The sequence below is a fragment of the Pelodiscus sinensis genome, chromosome 24 (genome assembly GCF_049634645.1).
Source record: "Pelodiscus sinensis isolate JC-2024 chromosome 24, ASM4963464v1, whole genome shotgun sequence".
NCBI lineage: Eukaryota > Metazoa > Chordata > Testudines > Trionychidae > Pelodiscus > Pelodiscus sinensis.
The window spans coordinates 13,351,568-13,371,901 of record NC_134734.1 but is presented as its reverse complement, the minus strand read 5'-3'; the positions used below and the strand labels follow the sequence as shown (position 1 = coordinate 13,371,901).

Here is a 20,334-nt window from a genome sequence, read left to right as displayed (position 1 = left end):
GGGAGGTACACTTGCATGTACCTCCTCTCTGGTCAGGATAACACTTGCACCAACAATGGCAAGGGAGAAGGGGTTTGTTAGGCCGAACAGATCCAGCTGAAGAAGGATCCAGCTGTCTACACTGGCCGCTTGAATTTGTGCAAGAGCACTGACTTTGTAATGTACAAAATCAGTGCTTCTTGCACAAATACTTTCACGCTCCCTCTCGGAAAAAAGCCCTCTTATGCAAGAATACTTGCGCAACAGGGCCAGTGTTTACAGGGAAGATCTGTTTTGTGCAAAAAAGCCTCGATGGCTAAAATGGCGATCGGGGCCTTCTTGTGCAAAATCGTGTCTAGACTGGCCACAGATGCTTTTGCGCAAAAGCACATTTTGTGCAAAAGCATCCATGCCAAACTAGACGCGCTTTTGCGTAAATACTTTTAACGGAAAAACTTTTCTGTTAAAAGTATTTCCGCAAAATCATGCCAGTCTAGACACAGCCAGAGTGTGGTCTGCAGAGCACTAGATGTCCATGACTGTCTTGCAGGTGTGTCCCAGGCTCAGGACTCAGCCCTGGCCCCCGCATCAGAGAGCCTGCACTGGCGCTCCAGTCTTGTGCCCCTCCCATGAAGTTGGAGCACCAGCACTGGCTTCCCACTGGGGAAAGGGCAGCCTAGGAAACCTCTTGTCTGGAGGATTTCCCTGCTGTTCCCATTGGCCAGAATCTTGGCCAATGGGAGCAGTGGGGGCGGTGCCTGGGAGCAGGCAGGGAGTGTGGAGCCAGGTAAGTGCCCCCCATCCGCCGCATGCCCAGACCCCTACCCCCAGCCTCCACACACACCCCCATGCTGCTCTTGCACCCTCCCTTCTGGCCAGACCCCACTCTGCCCAGCCCACTCCTGCTCCCTACTCCCTAGCCAGACCCTCACCCTTACACCCTTCTGCACCCATTTTTTTATCATGGGTGGTTGGCTGGTGGTCCGTGGAAAGGTCCGCGTTGAGCGGGTTGGGCTGTGGGCCAAAAAATGTGAGAACCGCTGCTTTATAGGGAGATGGAGGCTGCCAGACTGGCTCAGACCATCGGCCCCAGCGTTTAGGATCCAGTCTCTGGACAGCGAGCAGCCACTCCACAGAGGCCATTATTGAGTGAACCACCACAGGGCGGATTATCCCATATCCTAGAATCCAAGTTTGGCTGAGGCTGTGTCCCAGCAGTGACTGTTACTGTTGTGTCATTGGCTGTTCTTGTTACCTAGATACGTGCACGTACAAAAGCTTTGTTTTAGGGGTTCTCATTGTTTAACTGTGATCCCACTAACATACACCTTAAGGACAAGGAAATGCCAGGTTATGGGTCAACTCCTGCTCTTAGCCAAGCCCCGTTGCCCCCCACAGCACATTCCCATTGACAGCAACTGTCCGCATACCTCCAGTGGTACCTTCTTTCTGCCTTGCTAAATAACGGAACACCCCCCAGACTCGCCGTGATCTCCCTTGGATTTAGAGCTAGCTGACATTTTCCAGGCAAATAATTTACTTGCCAACAATGCAGTGTCAGGGTGGCTGAGACTGTTTGCAAATTTGGACAAATCCCAATAATTAATATATTGGGGAAATAAATTAATTAAAAACCTAGTTTGCCCAAGTCCAAAATGTAGCTAGATTAATATTTTAGAAATGCATAAAAACGCATGTGAAAACTCAGTGACCCCCTCTGCAAAGTTGTTAGGGGAACAGAATGTTTTGTTCAACCTGAAACAATTACTTTTTTATATTTTCTTTTTTTCTTTTAATTTCAGGGAGCAAAACCAAAAGGGTTCAGTTTTGGAATGACTTGAAACAATTTTTGTATTTTTTTTTTTTCGTATTGGCCACCACACCAAAAAAAAAAATTCGACGCTTTGCTCAGCAATCCCCACGGTGCAAGACAAAGCACAAATCACCACCTCAGCAACATGTGCAGCTGTTCGGTGCTACTGCTTGAGCAGGGAGCTGGGTGTCTGATGCTGTAATTAAATCTTTTGGGGAAAAGCAGCTGTTCTGAATGAGGGAAAACTGGGAATATAATAAAAAAGATGGGGTGGGGGTGGAATTATCAATAATGTTGCTTAATTACAATCTAATTTTGTCCATGTACATTCATGGCTAGTTTGCCATAGGTTTTAACTACATGCAAGTACAACGGGCACAGAGCATTCTTGGACTACTAGAAGAGGTACAATAAAGTAAGATCCTGCAGACATTATTTTTTCTTGACACTCTCATCTTCTATATAGTTGAGAGAGTTTATCTGTCTGTTTGTTCAAGAACCTCATATACGGTAAGAGCTAGGACCACCATATTTGGGCTCCAGCTTCCTCTTATAATTTAAACCAAGGTCAGGGTTTGGTTGTGCCAGCAAAATGGGATGTGCCTGGAATGGGATTGCTTCTCAGAAAACCATGTAGAAAGAGAAAGAATCCCCAGGCAGGTGAAAGGAGCTGGCTGGGGATCCACACCCCCTCCATCTGGGACCAGTGGGGTGGACAGCCACTGTGGGCCCCAGGGCAAGGTGCGGGGATGCCTGACTCTGCATCGCCAGAATGGGTGGGGCCCCAGGTGGAAGGGGTAGAAGGAGTGGAGCCTTGGGCGGAAGGGCCCAGCCCCCAATAGGTGCTCTTTACTGAATGAGGAGGGGGCTGAAGCTCCCCCCCCCCCAGATTCATATGGGGATATTGCTGGTTGTTCCCCTTCTTCAGGGAGGGAGAGGAAAGTGGAGTTTGCTGCATTACTCACTCTGGCTGGATTGTGCGCGCACACACACACACACACACACACACACACACATACACACACACACGGGCTCTCTGCTCTGAGCCCCTCTTTAAGGTAAATGCACTAGTTTAAAATAACATTTAGCTCATAAACTGAGTAAGTCTTTTAGACAAAGAGTCCCAGGAAATTCAGTCTTTGCCCACACACTTAAGTGCTGTAAGTTTGGGAAAGACACGCTTGTATTCTTCATAGGAAGACAAAAGGATGAATCTCTGCTGAAAATGAAAAAAAACCTCAAGCCTGCTGCTGCATATAAGCTGATCCTTTACCCATACAGGCGCCTATCTTTAGATCCAGAGGCCATGGATTTAGTCTTGGAAGATCTCCCCAAGGGAGCTGTTATAATAACATCCAATTCTTTCTTGAGGATTGCTAATCTTTTGGCCTCAAGGATAACCTTTGGCACTCTCTGCCACAAGCTAACTTGTTTTAAATCTCATATCCCTGAACTCTGGACAAGGTGAAGCCAAGGTACTTTGGATAAGCACAGTGGGTAGGACCTGTGTTTAGGACTGACCTCTGGAACAAAGGGTTCCTGGCATTGCTTCCTGCTACCTTAAGCCAGCCCCTAACCAGCCCCGGCCTGCTGAGTTCTGAAGCTGAGACACTATCCATTCCTGCAGCTGAGTTTTTTAAATGAACCTGTTTATGCAACAAGTAGTCCTGTGGAACCTTAAAAACTAACAAATATACATATAGTATCATGAGCTTTCCTAGCCAAAGACCATTTCTTCAGATGAGCTGGAAGCTGCGATGGAAATTACAGGAACCCAAAGGCTGTGTCTAGACTGCATCCCTTTTTCGTAAAAGGGATGCAAATTAGACATATCGCAATTGCAAATGAAGCAGGGATTTAAATCCCCCCCGCTTCATTAGCATAAAAATGGATGCCACTTTTTTCCTGGCTCGGAGCTTTGCCGGAAAAAAGCGCCAGTCTAGACGCGGATCTTTCGGAAAATAAAGCCTTTTCCGAAAGATCCCTTATCCCTCTTAAAATAAAAGATTGGCTACTTGTAACTCCATTAATGAGTGCCCAGGCAGGTTCAAGTGTTCCCCTACAGCAGTGCGCTCCAACTTTTTAAGCACAAGATTACTTTTTCAATTGAAATCAACCCAGGATCTGCCTCAGACCCTAATTCCCTTGACCCACCTCCTTCCCCACCTCTTCTTTGAGGCCCTGCCCCACCTCACCCCATCTTTGAAGCCCCATCCTGTTCACTCTGGGTAAGTCTGCACTGCACACTTATTTCAAAATAAGCTATTCAGGAATAGTTATTCTGAAATACCTATTTTCAAAATAGCATGTCTACACTGCAGGGAAGCCTCAAAATTAGTCCGAGGCAGGCTTCCCTAATGTAGACGTGCTATCTCGATTTAGAGCCCCAGGAGGCACGGGGGAGGAATCATATGTATAGTAGCCCAATGTCTGAGACTCTGAAACGCTGGCTGTTCCCTCTGGGCAGTGCTGTTGCCTCCCGCCGTGGCACTCGGCTGACTCCTGCGCCACTCAGCCAGGCCGCCGCGCAGGAGCAAGCAGCGCAAGCAGCCATGTGGGGTCCGCACTCCCCATGCAGCAGGGGGGAGCACGGGGCCCAAATGGCTGGTTGTGCTGCTTGCTCCCGCGCGGCAGCACGGCTGAGCGGCGCAGAAGTCAGCCGACGGCGGGAGGGGCCTAGCCATGTACGTCACCGCCCTGCTCCCCTTCACCTCCCGCTGTGGTGCTCGGCTGACTTCTGGGCCGCTCAGCCGGGCCGCCGTGTGGGAGCAAGTGGCGCATGCGACCGTTTGGTCCCCCGAGTGAGAGGCAGGAGGCAGAGGAGAGCTGAGAGAGAGAGAGAGAGCGGGAGGCAGTAGGAGGAGAGAGAGAGAGAGAGAGAGAGACCAGAGGGGAAGACCCCAGCACTAGTTAAACCAGCCAGCGTCCCCACCAGAGAGCCCCCGTGAGTCAGGAAAAATAAGGTGAAGGTGATGGTGAAGCAGAAATGACCTAGAAAGGTGCCTGCATATTTCTCTTCCATCTCAGCCAAGTGCAGCTCTGTCCTGCCTCACCCTGCTTAAGTGGTTCTGTTCCCAGTGTAGGGGAGGGGAGTAGGGTATAATGGTTAGAGAGGCAGGGTGGGGTGGAGACTCGGAATCAGGATTCTAATACGCTGCTGCTGCCACCTCCGGAAGACAATGTGACTTGCCAGTTAGAGCAGACTACAGGCTCTGCTTTGCCGCTGCCTGTTTATATGAAGAACTAGAATTTTTGTGGCTGACAATGGTCCTTCTAGCAGGGGGTGCAGGTGCTCTCAGCTTCCCCCGTCAGTTTGGAAGCAAATGCACAAAGCATTGCTAATTGGAGCTGGGCCCCAGCTGTTCAGATCTTTTATCCATGGCGAAGAAGCCAAAGAAAGCAGGTCACCTTTCATCCTTCCCTTGCAGGGCTTTGTGGCTGTCACAGGCAAGCCAGAGCCAGCTCTGGGCCTATATCCTGGGGGAAGAGCTGGGCTGGAGGGCATGCAGTGTCATGTGTGAAATGCAAAGGGAAGGGGCCATGCAGCCTGGCTCTGCAAACCTCCGCGCCAACCTCAGGATCTGCCAGCCACAAGGGATCAGTCAGTGAAAGCAGCTGCCGGGTGCCTTGTGCTGCTGGAAGCAGACGCTGTGAGATACTCTCATGGGCAGCCCATGTGCCAAGGGGACCAGTGCCTAGCCCCTCTGGAGAGCAGGGCATGTCTCCCACACAGGACAAAGGGGCAAGCAGACCCACCTGGGTGCTTCGTTCCTCTGAGCCAACACCAGGGCTTCCAGGTTCTATTCCTGGCTATTAGGCAGCCTCAGTTTCCCCGTCCATTCCGACCCATGGCCCTTCTCCATGACCTTTAGCCAGAGACCGCCAAGTGAAGCCCCACAGCGCCCCTAGGAAGAAACTGAGGCAGGTAGAGGAGATGTGACTTACGCAGGTGGATCAATGGCAGTGTCAAGAAGCTAACCCCAGAGCCCTGGCTCCTGTTCCTTTGCACTAACCACTAGCCCCCACTCCCTTACTGTGGGGTGCAACATGGTGAATGGGACCCAGACATACTACAGAGAGTGTGTGGGTGACTGGAGGCGTGTAGTGTCTGGGGCAGAGCAATTCGCCCCCAATGAGCCCAACCTCGCCCCTCTGGCCTGGGCTCCCAGGGGCTTGTTTGGGTGGCAGCAGAGGTGGGGTGGGCTCTAGGGGGTGGGCACGGAACCAGTGGGAATAACTCCAGGAGGCAGGAGGCTTAGAAAGGGATTCTTTGGTGTCTCCAGGCCTCTCCCTGACACAACCCTCCCGCTGGGCTTACAGGCCAGCCAGCTCAGAGGAACCCACGCCCAGTGGTCACAGGGGCTGGAGGCAGGAGTCCCGGGGGAGGCTCTCTGGCCTGTGCTTAGCCGAGCTCTGCCAGGATGAACTGAGCTGTCCCGTCCGGCCTGGCACTCGGGGACCCCCGACTCGCTGCTGCCCTGCCCGCTGGGCTGTTGTGTGCACCAGGGGCAACGTGCTGCCAGATCAAGATAGCAGCCGGGCCCAGGGCAGGGAAGGGAGACACCACGAGCCCAACGCACACAGCCCGGAGCCAAGGGACCCAGCGTGCCTGTACACTCCTGCACTCGGCCAGTGGCCACTGGCCTTGCCCCCCTCAGTACTAGGTGGATGTGTCATGGGGACCCTCAGCAGGAGGGCATTGGGTGAGAGGGTAGCGAGGGGCTGCAGTGGCTCTTGTAGGCTGTCCCGTTCCCCGTGGGGCCAATGGGGCCGGGCAGGGCAAGTCAACTGCCCCCTTCTTGCCATCAGACCCCTCAAACCTGCAGAGAAAAAGCTTCGCCTCAGGCTGCTCTCCCATCCTGTGCACGGGGAGCTCGTGGGAGCAGGTCTGAGGGGGGGAAGCAGGTCGGTGGGGGGAGGGGAAGAGTTCCCGAGGGTGAAAGGGGCCTGGCTCTGCTCTTCCCAGGCGCAAAGTAACCCCTGAGTCCCTCCCGGAAATGGAAAGGCTGGGAGCATCAGGTGCGGCAGTGTTTTGGGTCCCTGGCTGCCTGGGCCCCAGGGAGTGGTCAGGACAGGCAGCCAGCACTGACAGATCCTTCCCCATCTGTCTTCCCTGGCACAGCCACAGCCGCCTCTCCCCGCCAGCTGCTTAGGCTCCCCCCTGGGCAAAATGTGTCATGTTTGCACCCCCCCCCCAAGTACAGTGAGCCTGGGCCTTTGTGAACATGCTGGCCTGGGCAGCCTGGGGCATTCTCCCCTCAGTGAGAGTCACACCCAAAATTCCAATCCTCCTCGGGGGTGCCCAGGGAAACTGAGGCACGCACACAACGTTACTACAGAACAGCCAGCACGGGACAGTAGGAAACAAATGCAACGGAGCACAGAGAGAATACAATCCCTACTTCATTGCACCTTGCCCTACCTCTTCTCCTAGGCCCCGTTTGGCTCACTCCACCCCCTCCTGTTGCTCGCTCTGCCCCCTCCTTCCCCTTTCCCACCCGGTTTTGGTTGAAAACTGGATAACTGGCTCCTGGTGGGTCAAAGGCAAGATTGCCAGCATGGCGTCAGGCCCTAAAGGGCTCCTTCCAGAGGCCACGGACTGAGGGGCCTGCTCGCCTCTCCATGGGGCCCCGCCTGGGCTGAGCTGAGGCGATGTGGAAGGCTTTTGCCCACTCGACCCACGGCAGGGGCTGCGGAGTAACAAGCTCAGCCTGTTTGTTTGTTTGTTCCTAGAAATGTCAGTTTTTATTAAGGGTTTAATGGTGTCTTTGTGGCTCGGGGGAATGTACAGAATGTAGAAAATACACCGCGCTTCACTGGACACACACAGCTGCAATTTAGTGGTTTAGAACAGCTCCTCAGGGACGGACGTTAGCAGCATGGCGTGAGCACACAGCCTGCCACAGACACTGCGATAGCCACACAGAGCGACCCGCCGGCCTGCCCCGAGGGTGCGGCCAGCCCTGCTCGTCCTTAGCAAGGGGCGGCCCGCTGGGGGGCGGGAGAGAGGAGGCCACGAGAGATGGGGAGCCCAGCAGCAGGGTGAGGCCTGGCAGGGGGTCCTCAGTGTTGTGGCACCTCTTGGCCTTGAGCTAGTCTCCCCTCCTCCAAGGGGCTTTGGCTGCTGGCAAGGGGTCCCAGGGGCAGGGGGCGGGAGGGGCAGGGCAGGCGAGCTGGAGGGGGCGACAGGGGTCACCGTGTGACATCATTTGTGCTCAGTCACAGGAAGAGACGAGAAAACGGTAAGAAGGGATGAAAGGTAAAATCCCTCCGGGAGGATGAAAACCCCTCCTGACCAAGGGCTTAGAGCTGGGAGGGGGAGGGGTTTGCAGGATGGTATAACTCCCACAGGGGCTCTGGGGCAGGGCCCACGGGGAAGACGTGGCAGGGCTGGGGCGTGGGAGAGGCAGGTATTGGCGTGAGGCTGGCTGGTGCCCCTAGCTGCCCCGGCCCACGGGGTTAAACCATCCTGCAGAGTCCCAGAGTCACTGATTGTATCTTCAAATAAAAAAATTACACCTGTGCCCGGGGGGCCGGGCGGGGGAGAGTTTTTTAAACTGACTTTCACGCAGCGGAAGGTACCATAGGCAGGGGCTTCGGGGCAGGGGTGAGAGGCCCCTGCTGTCCCGTCCTCATGGCTTCTGTGTCTCGTCAGGCTCAGCGGCTGCTGGGAGTCTGGTCTCTCAGGCCAGGGCACGGGGCGGCCGTTTCTGTGGGGACCCTGTCCAAGGACCACACCCAAATCCTTGTAGGGTCCCCTAGCCTGCGGGCAGGGGCAGGCCCCGGGGGAGTCGGGGCCAGGGTGAGAGATGCCTCACTGGCGTCATCCTTCTCCCCTAGGGCTGTCTCCTCTGCTCTGTCCAGGCCTTTGTGTCAGCTGGCCGGCCCCTGGGGCCACGTGTGGTACATGCAGACCCACCCGCACAGTTCCAGGCAGGTACAACCTGGCAGCTCCATCCTGCCGTGGTGAGTGGCTCTCGCCAGCCAGACACCTGCTGAGGGGGCTGGCGCTGGCCTCACGCTAGCAGCATAAGGGACGCGTGATGCCGCCTGGCAGCGTCTCCCCTACAATGCCGGGAGGGGCTAATCCCCCCCTCCCAATTTGCCTCTAGTCTCCCCAGAGCCCCTACATGCAGCTGCCCTGCACTGGGGTTCATAGTGCAGCCGAACCAAGAGAAAGGAAGCCTGGACTGGCAGGCCATGGCCTAGCCCTGCCCCTCAGCCTAACCAGAGGGCAGACTCTCCACGGGACGGGCCAGAGAGCCGACTCTCCATGGGGTAGCGTGGAGAGGTGAAGCCAGGAGGAGGGGACAGTGGGGCAGGCATCCTGGCCCCCTCCCTCAAGGAGTTGAGGGGGCGGGGCAGGACACCCCAGTCCTCAGTTTTGGGGGTATCCATCACTTTTCTGAGTCCATCTTGATGATGTTCATCAGGGCGTTTTTGAGGCTGTTCTTGCTGGGGGACTTGACGGCAGGTTTGAGGCCTGCGGCCTCAGCCTCGTCCCCCCTCAGTTCCATCTCGATGGTCATGACGACCTTTGAACTGCGGGGGGACTCGGCGCCCGCCTTGGGGGTACCTTCCCTGCCTGCTAACCGCTATTTCTTGTCTTTGCGGGACTCGCCCAGGAGGCCCTTGGATTTCTTCTCGCTGGCTGACTTGGTGCTCCGGCTATGGTCCAGCATGGCGTACAGGACGGGGGGCTGTGGAGGGAAGGACAGTGGTGAGGAGGCATCCACAGCGGGGCAGAGAGGCCATGGCTGATGGGTCACCTTTGAGTGTGTGGGGAGATGCCAGCAGCGAGCGATGCCAGAGTTGGCTCAGGGCAGTGAGCCGGGCCTTAGGGTACTGGCCCATTTCCCAGGTCTGTAAACCCTCCTACCAGCTCTGCTGGCACTCGGGCCCTGACCCCACAGGGCACGGTGAGCCCTCGATTGCCACAGGTCTCAGGCACCTACGGGCAACTCACAGGGCCAAGTCCTAACTTGGGACCTTTCTGTGGGTCCCACAGGAGGCGGGGGGAGATTTACCACTGACATGAGGGAGAACAGGTTACTTCCTGCTCTCCTTTCCAAGGCATGCTCCCATTGGTTTAGTTGCCTCCCCCCTCACTTGTGGGGCTGGAGTGTGATGCTGGGGCTGGGATACCTGGGTTCTAGTCCTGTTTCCTACTGCCCAAGTGCACCCCCCTGTTCCTCCCCAACTGCAAAGGGGGACCTAGGTGTTTTATCCCCTTGAGAGCTGACAATGGCTCCGTTAGTGCTGGCCTAGGAGTGTCCCTCCCCCCATCGCACTGTGGTCATGCTCTCACCTGGCGGCCTCGTTTTGACGAATCCTTGGCTGACCGCTGCAGTTTGCCTTTCTCCATAGCACTAAAATTAGAACAGAAATTGGTCAGCTCTGCCTGTAAAACACCTAACAGGCCAAGCCCTGGGGGACCCATTGTGGCCATCTAGTCTGACCCCCGTGAGAACACAGACCACATGGCTTCTCCGCATTAATCCCTGCCCAGAGCAGAGCTTTTAGAAAAACATCCAGTCTTGGTTTTAAAATGCCTAGTGATGGAGAACCCCTCCCCCCCCCCCAGCCTTTGCTAAGTTCTTCCAAGGGTTAATTACCCTCAATGTAAAAAAATTGCACCTTGTTTCTAGTCTGACTGTCTAGCTTCAACTTCCAGCCATAAGACCGTGTTCGACCTTTGCTAGAGTGAAGGGCCTGTTATTAAATATGTGTCCCCCCATGTAGGTACACCGTGGACCGTGTGTATGGACCGTGATCAAATCACCCCTTCAGCTTCTCTTTGTTAAGCTAAATAGGTTGTGCTCCTTGAGAGTCTTGCTAAGAGGCAGATTTTCTTACCCATTAGGGCTATGTCTACACTACGAGTTTTCTCTGCAAAAAATATGCTAATGAGGGACTCATTTGCATGAGTCGGGATCTCATTTGCATATTTTCTGCTGATCCGTTTTTGTACTAGGTGTTTTTGCGCAAAAACAAGCAGTGTGGACGTTTTCTTTTTCTGCAAAAACCCCCTTTTCTGCAAGAGCGGTACGGGCAGAGGGCAGCCGGAGCCAGTGCAAACAGCAGAATGAGCATTGTCCTGACCAATGTTTCCTCTATTTTTTCCCCATCTATATGTGGAATAAATTTTGTCATGAGCACCCAGGCATGTGCAGAAGTGCACCACCAATATAAACACTTGCTGCCTGCTGTGGGTGCTCTGCTAATCAGCGAGGCAGCATTTGAATCTCTCCTGGGCAGTCAGCCAAGCTCTCAGCTTACAGGGAACACTGGTCCTGATCCATCCACTGGCCTGCCCCGCCATTACTCATCTCCAGGTAGCAGGTGCTGGGGAGCCAACCATCTATCTGAGCCGTCTCCCTGTCCCTCAGGGATGCCAGCCCGACATGCTTCTCTCACCACGGTCCTTCTCCACCCTAGCCCCACCCCGTCCCAGCACAGGGATCTCTGCACCCACCCCCAGCCCGATGCCCTCCCCCCCACACCCTTGGAGCCAGCCCTACCTGAGTTGTCTCTGAAGCGTTGCCTGCCTCCTTAGCCAGCAATACCTGATGAGATAGGCTAGCACCACCACGAGGATGACCAGTCCCAGCACGCCTCCGATGATGGACCCCAAGACCACACCGTACTGGGTGGGCACTGAGGAGGAGAGGGCCCTGTTACCCAGGCGTATGCCCTAGGACTCTGTCGCAAACCATGGACAAGCCCCACTTGGGCTCAGCCTCCAGATAGTGCCCTCGGGCCTTAAAAACTGTGAAACCCATAAGGGCTTGGTGGGTTCTTTAGTAGCATTTCTCATCTGTATTACAACAGCACTGCATGACCCAACTGAGACCAGGCCCATGTTGGTTGCTGCATGGACACACAGCCAGAGTGGGTGGCTCCTCCAGGCAACTCGCAGTCGGAATGGACAATGGATGGGAGGGGAAACTGAGGCACGGAGAAGGGGTGGGGGCGTGCCCAAGGCCAGTGCCACAGCTGGGATTGGAACGTGTACACTGGGATTCGAACACTGCTCACACTCAGAGCTGGGGAAGTCAGACAGCTCCAGTTCAGCCCCACATTTTAATGCTTGGGGGAGGGGGCGTTCCCATGTCACGGCTGTGTCAGGTGAGTGATGTGGGGGGGTCTCAGTGTTGCCCCTAGTGGTGGCGGTGGACAAGCAGGTACTGGCATTGGCCAGTGGCCACAGGACTCCTTGCCAGGGTGTGTTGAGGCAACCGCAGTGCTGGCGGTGGGGTGAGGAATTGGGGCGCGGCCTGTGGCCATTCTTGGCACGGGCTAAACACGAGAATTCATGTTCCAGAATTTCCATTCTTCTGCCACAGCCTACCATTCCCATCCCCCCACATTGGTAGGGCCCGACCCCAAGCCCATCACCATGACATTATGACCCAGGGTGGGTTCATGTCTCGGGGCAGGACAGCGCCATGTATGGGTCTGAGGCCCAGGGTGGGTTGATGTCTCGGGGCAGGACAGAGCCATGTATGGGTCTGAGGCCCAGGGTGGGTTCATGTCTCGGGGCAGGACAGGGCCATGTATGGGTCTGAGGCCCAGGGTGGGTTCATGTCTTGGGGCAGGACAGCGCCATGTATGGGTCTGAGGCCCAGGGTGGGTTCATGTCTTGGGGCAGGACAGCGCCATGTATGGGTCTGAGGCCCAGGGTGGGTTGATGTCTCGGGGCAGGACAGCGCCATGTATGGGTCTGAGGCCCAGGGTGGGTTCATGTCTCGGGGCAGGACAGAGCCATGTATGGGTCTGAGGCCCAGGGTGGGTTGATGTCTCGGGGCAGGACAGAGCCATGTATGGGTCTGAGGCCCAGGGTGGGTTCATGTCTTGGGGCAGGACAGGGCCATGTATGGGTCTGAGGCCCAGGGTGGGTTGATGTCTCGGGGCAGGACAGAGCCATGTATGGGTCTGAGGCCCAGGGTGGGTTCATGTCTTGGGGCAGGACAGGGCCATGTATGGGTCTGAGGCCCAGGGTGGGTTGATGTCTCGGGGCAGGACAGCGCCATGTATGGGTCTGAGGCCCAGGGTGGGTTCATGTCTCGGGGCAGGACAGGGCCATGTATGGATCCACATGTGGGTCTGATGGCTGGATCAGGTGTGGGTCTGACTGGGGGTGGGCACTGGGCACCCCACATAACGAGGGGCAGGCGAGGAGGGTGTGGATGGTGTGACTGGAAGTCAGCAGGCTCCCACATCTCAGTGGGGCAGGACGATGGGCCCAGCCCGTCCCCGCCGTACCTTTCTCGAAGACGTAGAGGGTGACCTGAGACGACTTGCCAGCAATGTCGGGCGGGTTCTTGACGTCGCAGGTGAAGGTGCCGTTGTCGGTGTGCTCCAGGTTGTGGATGACGATGGAGCCGTCCTTGCGGTGGGGGTCCCCCACCCACTCCATGCGATTCTTGAAGGTGCCCACTTCATCGACGTAGGGCTGCCCCTTCACAAAGTGGAATATCTGAGGAGAGAGACGAGACCGCCATGAGGGTGCGAGCCAAGCCTAGGGGACGGGACAGAAGGGCAGAGGGGCCCTGCCTCCGCTGACGGCCGCTTACTGAGGTGGTGTCCTTGCCGGTTTCTGGCTGGAACAGCCACGTGATGGAGACTTCTTCGGAGATCCACTCGCTGGACCAGAAGCTGCAGGAGAGGGTGACCTGGGATCCCACCGTGCCATGGACCTCCCGGTGTGTGTAAACGTGGATGGCCAGGGTTGGAGACAGCACTGCAGGGAGAGGAAGCTGGAGAGTTATTCCACCCCGGTACCGCCTCAGAAGCTGTTCAGAGCCAGCTCCACACACCTCTGCGTGGCATGCGAGGCCCCTAGGCACCCTGCCCACATCTTCATGGGAGGGGAAGGGGAAAAAAGCCCGGCAGTGGAGACTCCTATCTAGTAAGGACAATTCTCTCTCCCTCCCAGCCTAGTGAAGCGCTGACCCCAGCTGGGGGCTTGGGTTTTTTGCTTCACACAGTCAGTGCAGTGGCTTGCCCGGTAGTGCCAGGTAATGGCAGAGCTGCATCCAGAGCCTAGACTGCCTGGAGCCAGGCTGGAGCATTACCCACAAGGGCATCCACCCCCCGGGCCTGTCTGGTGCTGCACTGAGCACGGAGAACCTAAAGGGGTTTCCATCTGCAGTGCCAGCTGGGGGCGTTGGCAGGCGCCCCTAGGCAGCGCGATCACTCTGACTTCTCTGGATGGGTGCAGCCAGCCCGGACTCCCTGGGCAGTAGGCACACGGCTCCCTCAAGAGTCTGCATGCCCCCCTTGGTGCTGGAAATATGCCCGAGCCCCAGGCCTATGCCGCCGGCTGGGGGCAAAGGCCCCTTTGTTCCATTTCGGAGAAAACACAAGGGCTGGGCCCTGACACTGGCCCATTGTCCCCGCTGTGAATGGCTTTGTTCTGGGCCCCTCCCCGCCGCCCAGCCCCGCTCTGCTGGAGGGGTTCTGGCGGGCTCCGAGTTGGGGGCCAGAACATTGCTGGGCCTGCTGGAGCCACTTGGGTGAGGATGAGCCAGCAGCTCAGTCAAAGGGGGCATTATGCTCCTGAGGAGCGCTTGCCCAGGCCTTCAGCCCACCCCCGGGCTGGCATTCCTGATGGCAGCAAACACCCCCCCACTTCCCCGTGAGCGATGAGGGTGGGGCAGGGACTGTCAGAGCCACTGGCTGGAGGCTCAGGCCCTGCCGTCGCCTGGGTTGAGGGTCGTCCTGGCTAGCAAAGGAGCCGAGGTTCACAGACGTGGGCTGGCTAGGCTCCAACTCTCGGCACTGCAGATGCCAAGTGCCCTTTGTCACTGGTCTTAGCTTTGGCTCCCCCCAGGACCTGCCTTGACCTCCACCCCAGTGTGACGCACTCGCCCTGCCTCTCCCTGGGCTGGGCCCAGCCCGCACTCAGCCTTGTTCCCCACGGCCCGCAGCCCCCGTCCGATGGAGCCGGTGTGAGGTGGCACCTGGGCACAGCCAGGCAGGGGCTGTGGCACTCAATGGGCCAAGGCCGAGGCAGGAAAGACCCTGTGAAACCAAAGGGCACACAATTGCTCCGAGGACACTGCCATGGGCGACAGGGTCCGGGAGCCAGGCTGGGCCCCTGGGGCTGGCTGTGGGCAGAGAGGTGCTGCTATAGCTCTGGGTGTCTGAGGTGGAGGGCTGGGCTAGGCTCCAGGAACACAGACTCTGCAGCCACCCTCACATCACCAGGGATAAAGGAGGGGTTCCCCTCCACCACTCTAAGCCTGGGTCAGACCCTGCTCCCCCCACCCCTGCTTACACCAGCCAAATAGGTCAGGGCTGTGGGGAAATCCCCCTGTGCATGGGGGAGCACCAAACTTACATCTCCCTTCCCTCCCCAAGGGACTGGGTGGGGTGGAAGGGTGGCCCTATGCGCAGGGCACTACTACAGGAAACCTGCCTTTGATTCGCTTCCCTGACACAGGCTCCCTGCATAACCATGGGCCCGTCACTTAGCTTCAGGGGGCATACCCCACCCTCTCCTGGCTTTAGGGACGTGAGCCCCACCCTACCTCTCAGGGGGCTGTGAGGAGAAATACATTAGTGACTGGGATGTGAAGAGGCCTTCCCCGAGACGCACCCAGTGCAGCTCGGAGCCCAGATGGCTGAGGCCAGCCTGAAAGTGTCTTATCTGATGCAAATCCCTGCCTTGGTCTAGGCTGCAAAATGGTGTGCTCTGCTTGGGTGCACTAGTACCCCGTGCAGCATGACAGGCGTGCTCTGCTTGGGTGCACTAGTGTCCTGTGCAGCACGACAGGCATGCTCTGCCTGGGTGCACTAGTGCCCTGTGCAGCACAACAGGCATGCTCTGCCTGGGTGCACTAGTGTCCTGTGCAGCACGACAGGCATGCTCTGCCTGGATGCACTAGTGTCCTGTGCAGCACGACAGGCATGCTCTGCCTGGGTGCACTAGTGTCCTGTGCAGCACGACAGGCATGCTCTGCCTGGGTGCACTAGTGCCCTGTGCAGCACAACAGGCATGCTCTGCCTGGGTGCACTAGTGTCCTGTGCAGCACGACAGGCATGCTCTGCCTGGATGCACTAGTGTCCTGTGCAGCACGACAGGCATGCTCTGCCTGGGTGCACTAGTGTCCTGTGCAGCACGACAGGCATGCTCTGCCTGGGTGCACTAGTGTCCTGTGCAGCACGACAGGCATGCTCTGCCTGGATGCACTAGTGTCCTGTGCAGCACGACAGGCATGCTCTGCCTGGGTGCACTAGTGCCCTGTGCAGCACGACAGGCATGCTCTGCCTGGGTGCACTAGTGTCCTGTGCAGCACGACAGGCATGCTCTGCCTGGATGCACTAGTGTCCTGTGCAGCACGACAGGCATGCTCTGCCTGGGTGCACTAGTGTCCTGTGCAGCACAACAGGCATGCTCTGCCTGGATGCACTAGTGCCCTGTGCAGCAGGGCAGGCGTGTTTCTCCCAGGTGCACCTGGTGCTGCTGGCCCAGCTATGGGCTAGACTGCAGGGTTTATGTGCAGCTGAATGCTGGTGTCGGGAGGGGGGGGGGTGTCCTCCCTGACCTGTGCCATTCCTGGGCTGTGCTTTTCAGTGCCCACTCCCTGCTCCAAGGGACAGTGTCACCTGGGCCAGGAGGCTGTGATGGGTGCATGCCAAAGTCGACAATAAATCAGAAGCAAAGCCAGGAATGGAATCTGGGAGTCTTGGGGGCAGCTGCCTCCTCTACCCATTGGCTGGATATTTTCACCAGTGCAAGCTGCTGTAACTGCTGTCACACCAGCATGGTGGCACTGGTGCAAACGGCAGCACGATGGTGACTTAGCACCCAAGGACTCTCAGCAGGGGTAACTGAGCCCAGTGCCAGCCCACAGAGTAACTCACACCCGCTGGGGATCAAGCCCGTTATTCTCCGATCCAGACGCTGGACACGGGCAAGCTCTCTTCTGCTCTGCAGGGCCTTGCGCTGAACAGTCCTGGCCAGAATGGCTGGGAGCTCCTGGCACCACTGTGAGGCCAGCACTGAGCCCTTGGGACAGGAGGAAAGTGAGGGAGGGGGGATGGGAATCCTCCCTCATGGGTCTCCCCATCTGCACACAGCCCATGGGCACAAGTGAAGGTCAACTGGGGAAGGCAAGTCCTAACCCCGCCCCTTCTATCCGAGGCCCACCCTGGAGCCAAGCCCCGCCCTTCCCACCCCGATGCTATGCTGTGCCCCTGCCCCAGCCCTCCCTGGGGAAATTTGGGGAAGTCCCTCGCCTACACGACTGACTGCCCAGGCGTGCACCGGTGGGAGAGTGAGGAGCACAGGTTTGTTCACGTGGGAGCCAGGCTGCCGGCTGAGATAAAGGGCCTTGAGGACGACAGCCGTGGAGCCTAGGCTGGGGGAGGAACTTGGCGGCAAGGAACCACTGAGGCTGATGGTGTCCTGCCCGGCTCTCACCCTGGCCCCTGGGCTGTAGCCTGGTGCTGCCTTTAGAGACAGAACCAAACATCCCCACCTGGCCCCAGGAAGGAACCCAAAGGCAAACCCTGCGCTGGGGTAAAGGCAGGAATTGGCGGTGGGTGTGTCCTGAGGAGCTGCCTCTTGCCGCTCCGGGACATGGTAGGCAGCTAGTGGGGGACTGGCAGAAGAGCACTATGGCTCTGCCCTCTGGGGCATTCTCTGAGCCAGGCCCCTGCCTCTTCCTTGTCCTCTCCTCACCCTGCTGAAAGGAAGATGGGACCTGTGCAGCTAATGATGGTGAAAGAAATGAGGTCATAGGGTCTGAAATTGATCTGTGGAACTCACTGCTCCATGAACTGGCTAGCAAGACGTGCTCTGCTGCTAGAACCTCACCAGGCACTGCCGTGACTAGGGCTGATGGGCCATTGGGCTAATCAGAGAGCAAACGTCATGCTCCAGGGTGTGGCTGATCACTCTGGGGTCAGGAAGGAGTCTTCCGTTCACCGTGTGCAGGACGGCCCAAAGGGCCCAGGACATTATGGGCTGTTCCAGCTTTAAAGCATCCAGCACTGGGCTCCTGCCGGAAGTGAGCTATGTGTGTGGATGAATCAGTGGTTGGATTCGGGCAGCAGCTGGATCAAGGGCTAGCTGGACCCAGGCTCTGGTTCCATAGCAGATAGAAACCTGGCTCCCCCCAGGAACATTTTAGAGCTTTCTCGATTCCCAGCGGAAGCACTGGCTGTAGATTCGTGTATTACTTGTAATATCCGACGAAACTAAGGAGCTGCAGCCATACAGCAGGAGGCAGGAGTGGGTAATAGAACGGTGGCAGTTCACCAGGTTTAGTCCCTGGTGGGCTGCTGATGCTACATTTACCTCTGCAGGTACAGGCGATCACAGCTCCCATTGGGCGGGAAGAGCGATCAGCGGCCAACGGGAGTTGCAAGCCCCTGTACCTGAGACGGTGCATCCGGGCTGTGGGGGGCCATGAGGGGCTAATCCTGGTGGACAGGATCCAGCCTGCGGGATGGTATTTGCTCACCCCTGGGCTAGGTGCACCAATGACCTGACCTGATATGGCAGAAGAGACAGCAGCAGCTCCTACGCTCTGATAACTACAGGCTAATTCTGGGCTATGTCACCACTGAGGCTACAGCCAGATTGTTAAAGGGATTTAGGAGACTCCTGTGATTTTTAAAGCTCCCACTAGGCACCTAAATGCCTTTGCCAGCCCGGTCCTAAGAGCGTGTTACAGCCGGGATGTGTCATCCCCCCAGAGAGACACGGCATCTGCTACCGGCTTCCAATGAAGAGAAACATGCCTGGATGGGACAACAGCTCCACCCAGCCCCAGCCCGGGGGCTCTAGGAGAAGGCCAGGGAAGTAGCTGCCCACAGCAGCCAACGCTCTGAGTAGCTGGATCCTGTCTCTGCCCCGTAGGGTGAGAGGGAGGTTGGTGGGAAATGCAGGGCCAGGAGTCAAGGGCTCTCTCCCCCGGGATCGCATGGCATGAAACGCACCACAGGATCCACCCATGCCAGTGGGCGCTGATACCCCAGCCAGAGCTGGGTTCTTGCCCCAGCCCCCAGCTGGGGATGGGAGAGACATTTCCCGGGGGCGGCGCAGGATCCTTCCCTCCTGTCTGTGCCCAAGGACTGCAGGGCTCTCCAGATGGAAGGGAACCCTACGCGCCCGCGGGTCCGAGGCAGCTCAAGCACAGAGGCACAGCCCTAGGGCTTCAAACAATCCCTGACATCGTCCTGCCCAGCCCTAACTCTGGCTCCTGTGACACCAGAGACCTGCAAAATGTCTCTGCCCAGCCAGACCTTCCCCACTAGCATCACCCCCTCTCTCCAGCTCCCCCGCCTGCACCTTCCTTCCAGGGCGGCCGGGTCCCCGGCACCGCGGAGGAGAGGCCCAGAGCTTCATGCCCCCGGGCTCCATTCCTGTGGCCTGGGGAAAACGTTGACAGAAAGTGCCGGGGAAACATGCTCATGGAGCAGCAGGAACCTGCCTGGGGAGGGGGCAGGGGCAGCCACTGCCAGTCTGGCAGAGCAAACTCAGCTCTCCTGCAGCAGAGCGCCTGGCCCTGGGACGCTGCAGGTGGAGCAGCATCTCCTCCTCTGCCTCCCTCTCCCAGCCCCCCAGGATGCACACTTCACGGCCCTGCTCCCACTATGTGCTGCCCCCCCTCCCACACCCCAGGAGAAGCCTCTTACCCAGTGCAGAGAACAGGGCAGCAACCAGCAGGAGGCTCCCGCTCCCCGAAGCGCCCTGGGACCACATGGCTTCCAGTTACGGTACGACTCCTAGAGGCATGGGCGAGCCAGCGGTGGGGCGGAGAGTTCCTCGCCGAAGGATGGCTGGCGAGCGGCCCTGGGGCTTAAGAACAGCCCGTGCTTCGGCGAGGCAGGGTCTGCCAAACGGCCGGGCCAATGGGAGCCTGGCATCCGGGGCAGTGGGGGAAAGGGAGAGCGAGAGGAACAACACTGAAAGGGGCATTTTGTTTGGTGTTTGCGCGAGTGGTAAACATGCCGCGGGCACACAGCCACCTTTGTCCGGCAGCATTCTCTGCAGCCGCGTAGGGGCCCCCGCGGCCCCCGGGAGGAATGCGCTGTGAGCCAGAGGGCAGGAGCAGGGCTGTCGGACAGACAGAGCTCAGTCCCTGACAAAGCCAGGCCCCAAGCGAGGAGCCCTGGGGTAAATCACCTGCTCGGCTCTATTGTCAGCCTTGCGCCGCTCCACTCCTCATCTCCACTGCACCCATGCAAGGCTGACATGCAGCACACACATGGTACACCCCCCCTCCCCCAGCTTTTCCAGGGGGCTTCCCCTCTCGGGGGTGAGTGACAACCCCCCCCACTACAAAGTGCTGAAAAGACAAACTAGCAGCCACTCTGACCTCCCCTTTACAGACTTTACACTGGGCATGAGCCCTGAGCTGGCAGGGAAGCCAGGCCCTGGTTGCACTGCCTGGGAGTTCATGCTCTGGCACCCTGCCCCTGGCACGTCCCCCAGATCCCTAGTGCTACGGGGTCCCTCCCTGGGATGTGGCTCCCGTGTGGATGACGGTCCCATGGGTGGTGCAAGAGCCTTGTTATCGCCCTGC

General features: G+C 57.7%; 1 protein-coding gene across 1 annotated transcript; it reads right to left on the bottom strand.

Moving 5' to 3' along the window:
* Positions 1–7,506: 7,506 nt before the first annotated feature.
* On the bottom strand, positions 7,507–19,617 carry MPZ (myelin protein zero). The gene is given in 6 exon segments (XM_075907223.1): positions 7,507–9,492; positions 10,101–10,161; positions 11,314–11,449; positions 13,058–13,271; positions 13,369–13,535; positions 19,445–19,617. Coding segments are annotated over 6 exon segments (948 nt in total). The 5' UTR covers positions 19,512–19,617; the 3' UTR covers positions 7,507–9,189.
* Positions 19,618–20,334: the final 717 nt, after the last annotated feature.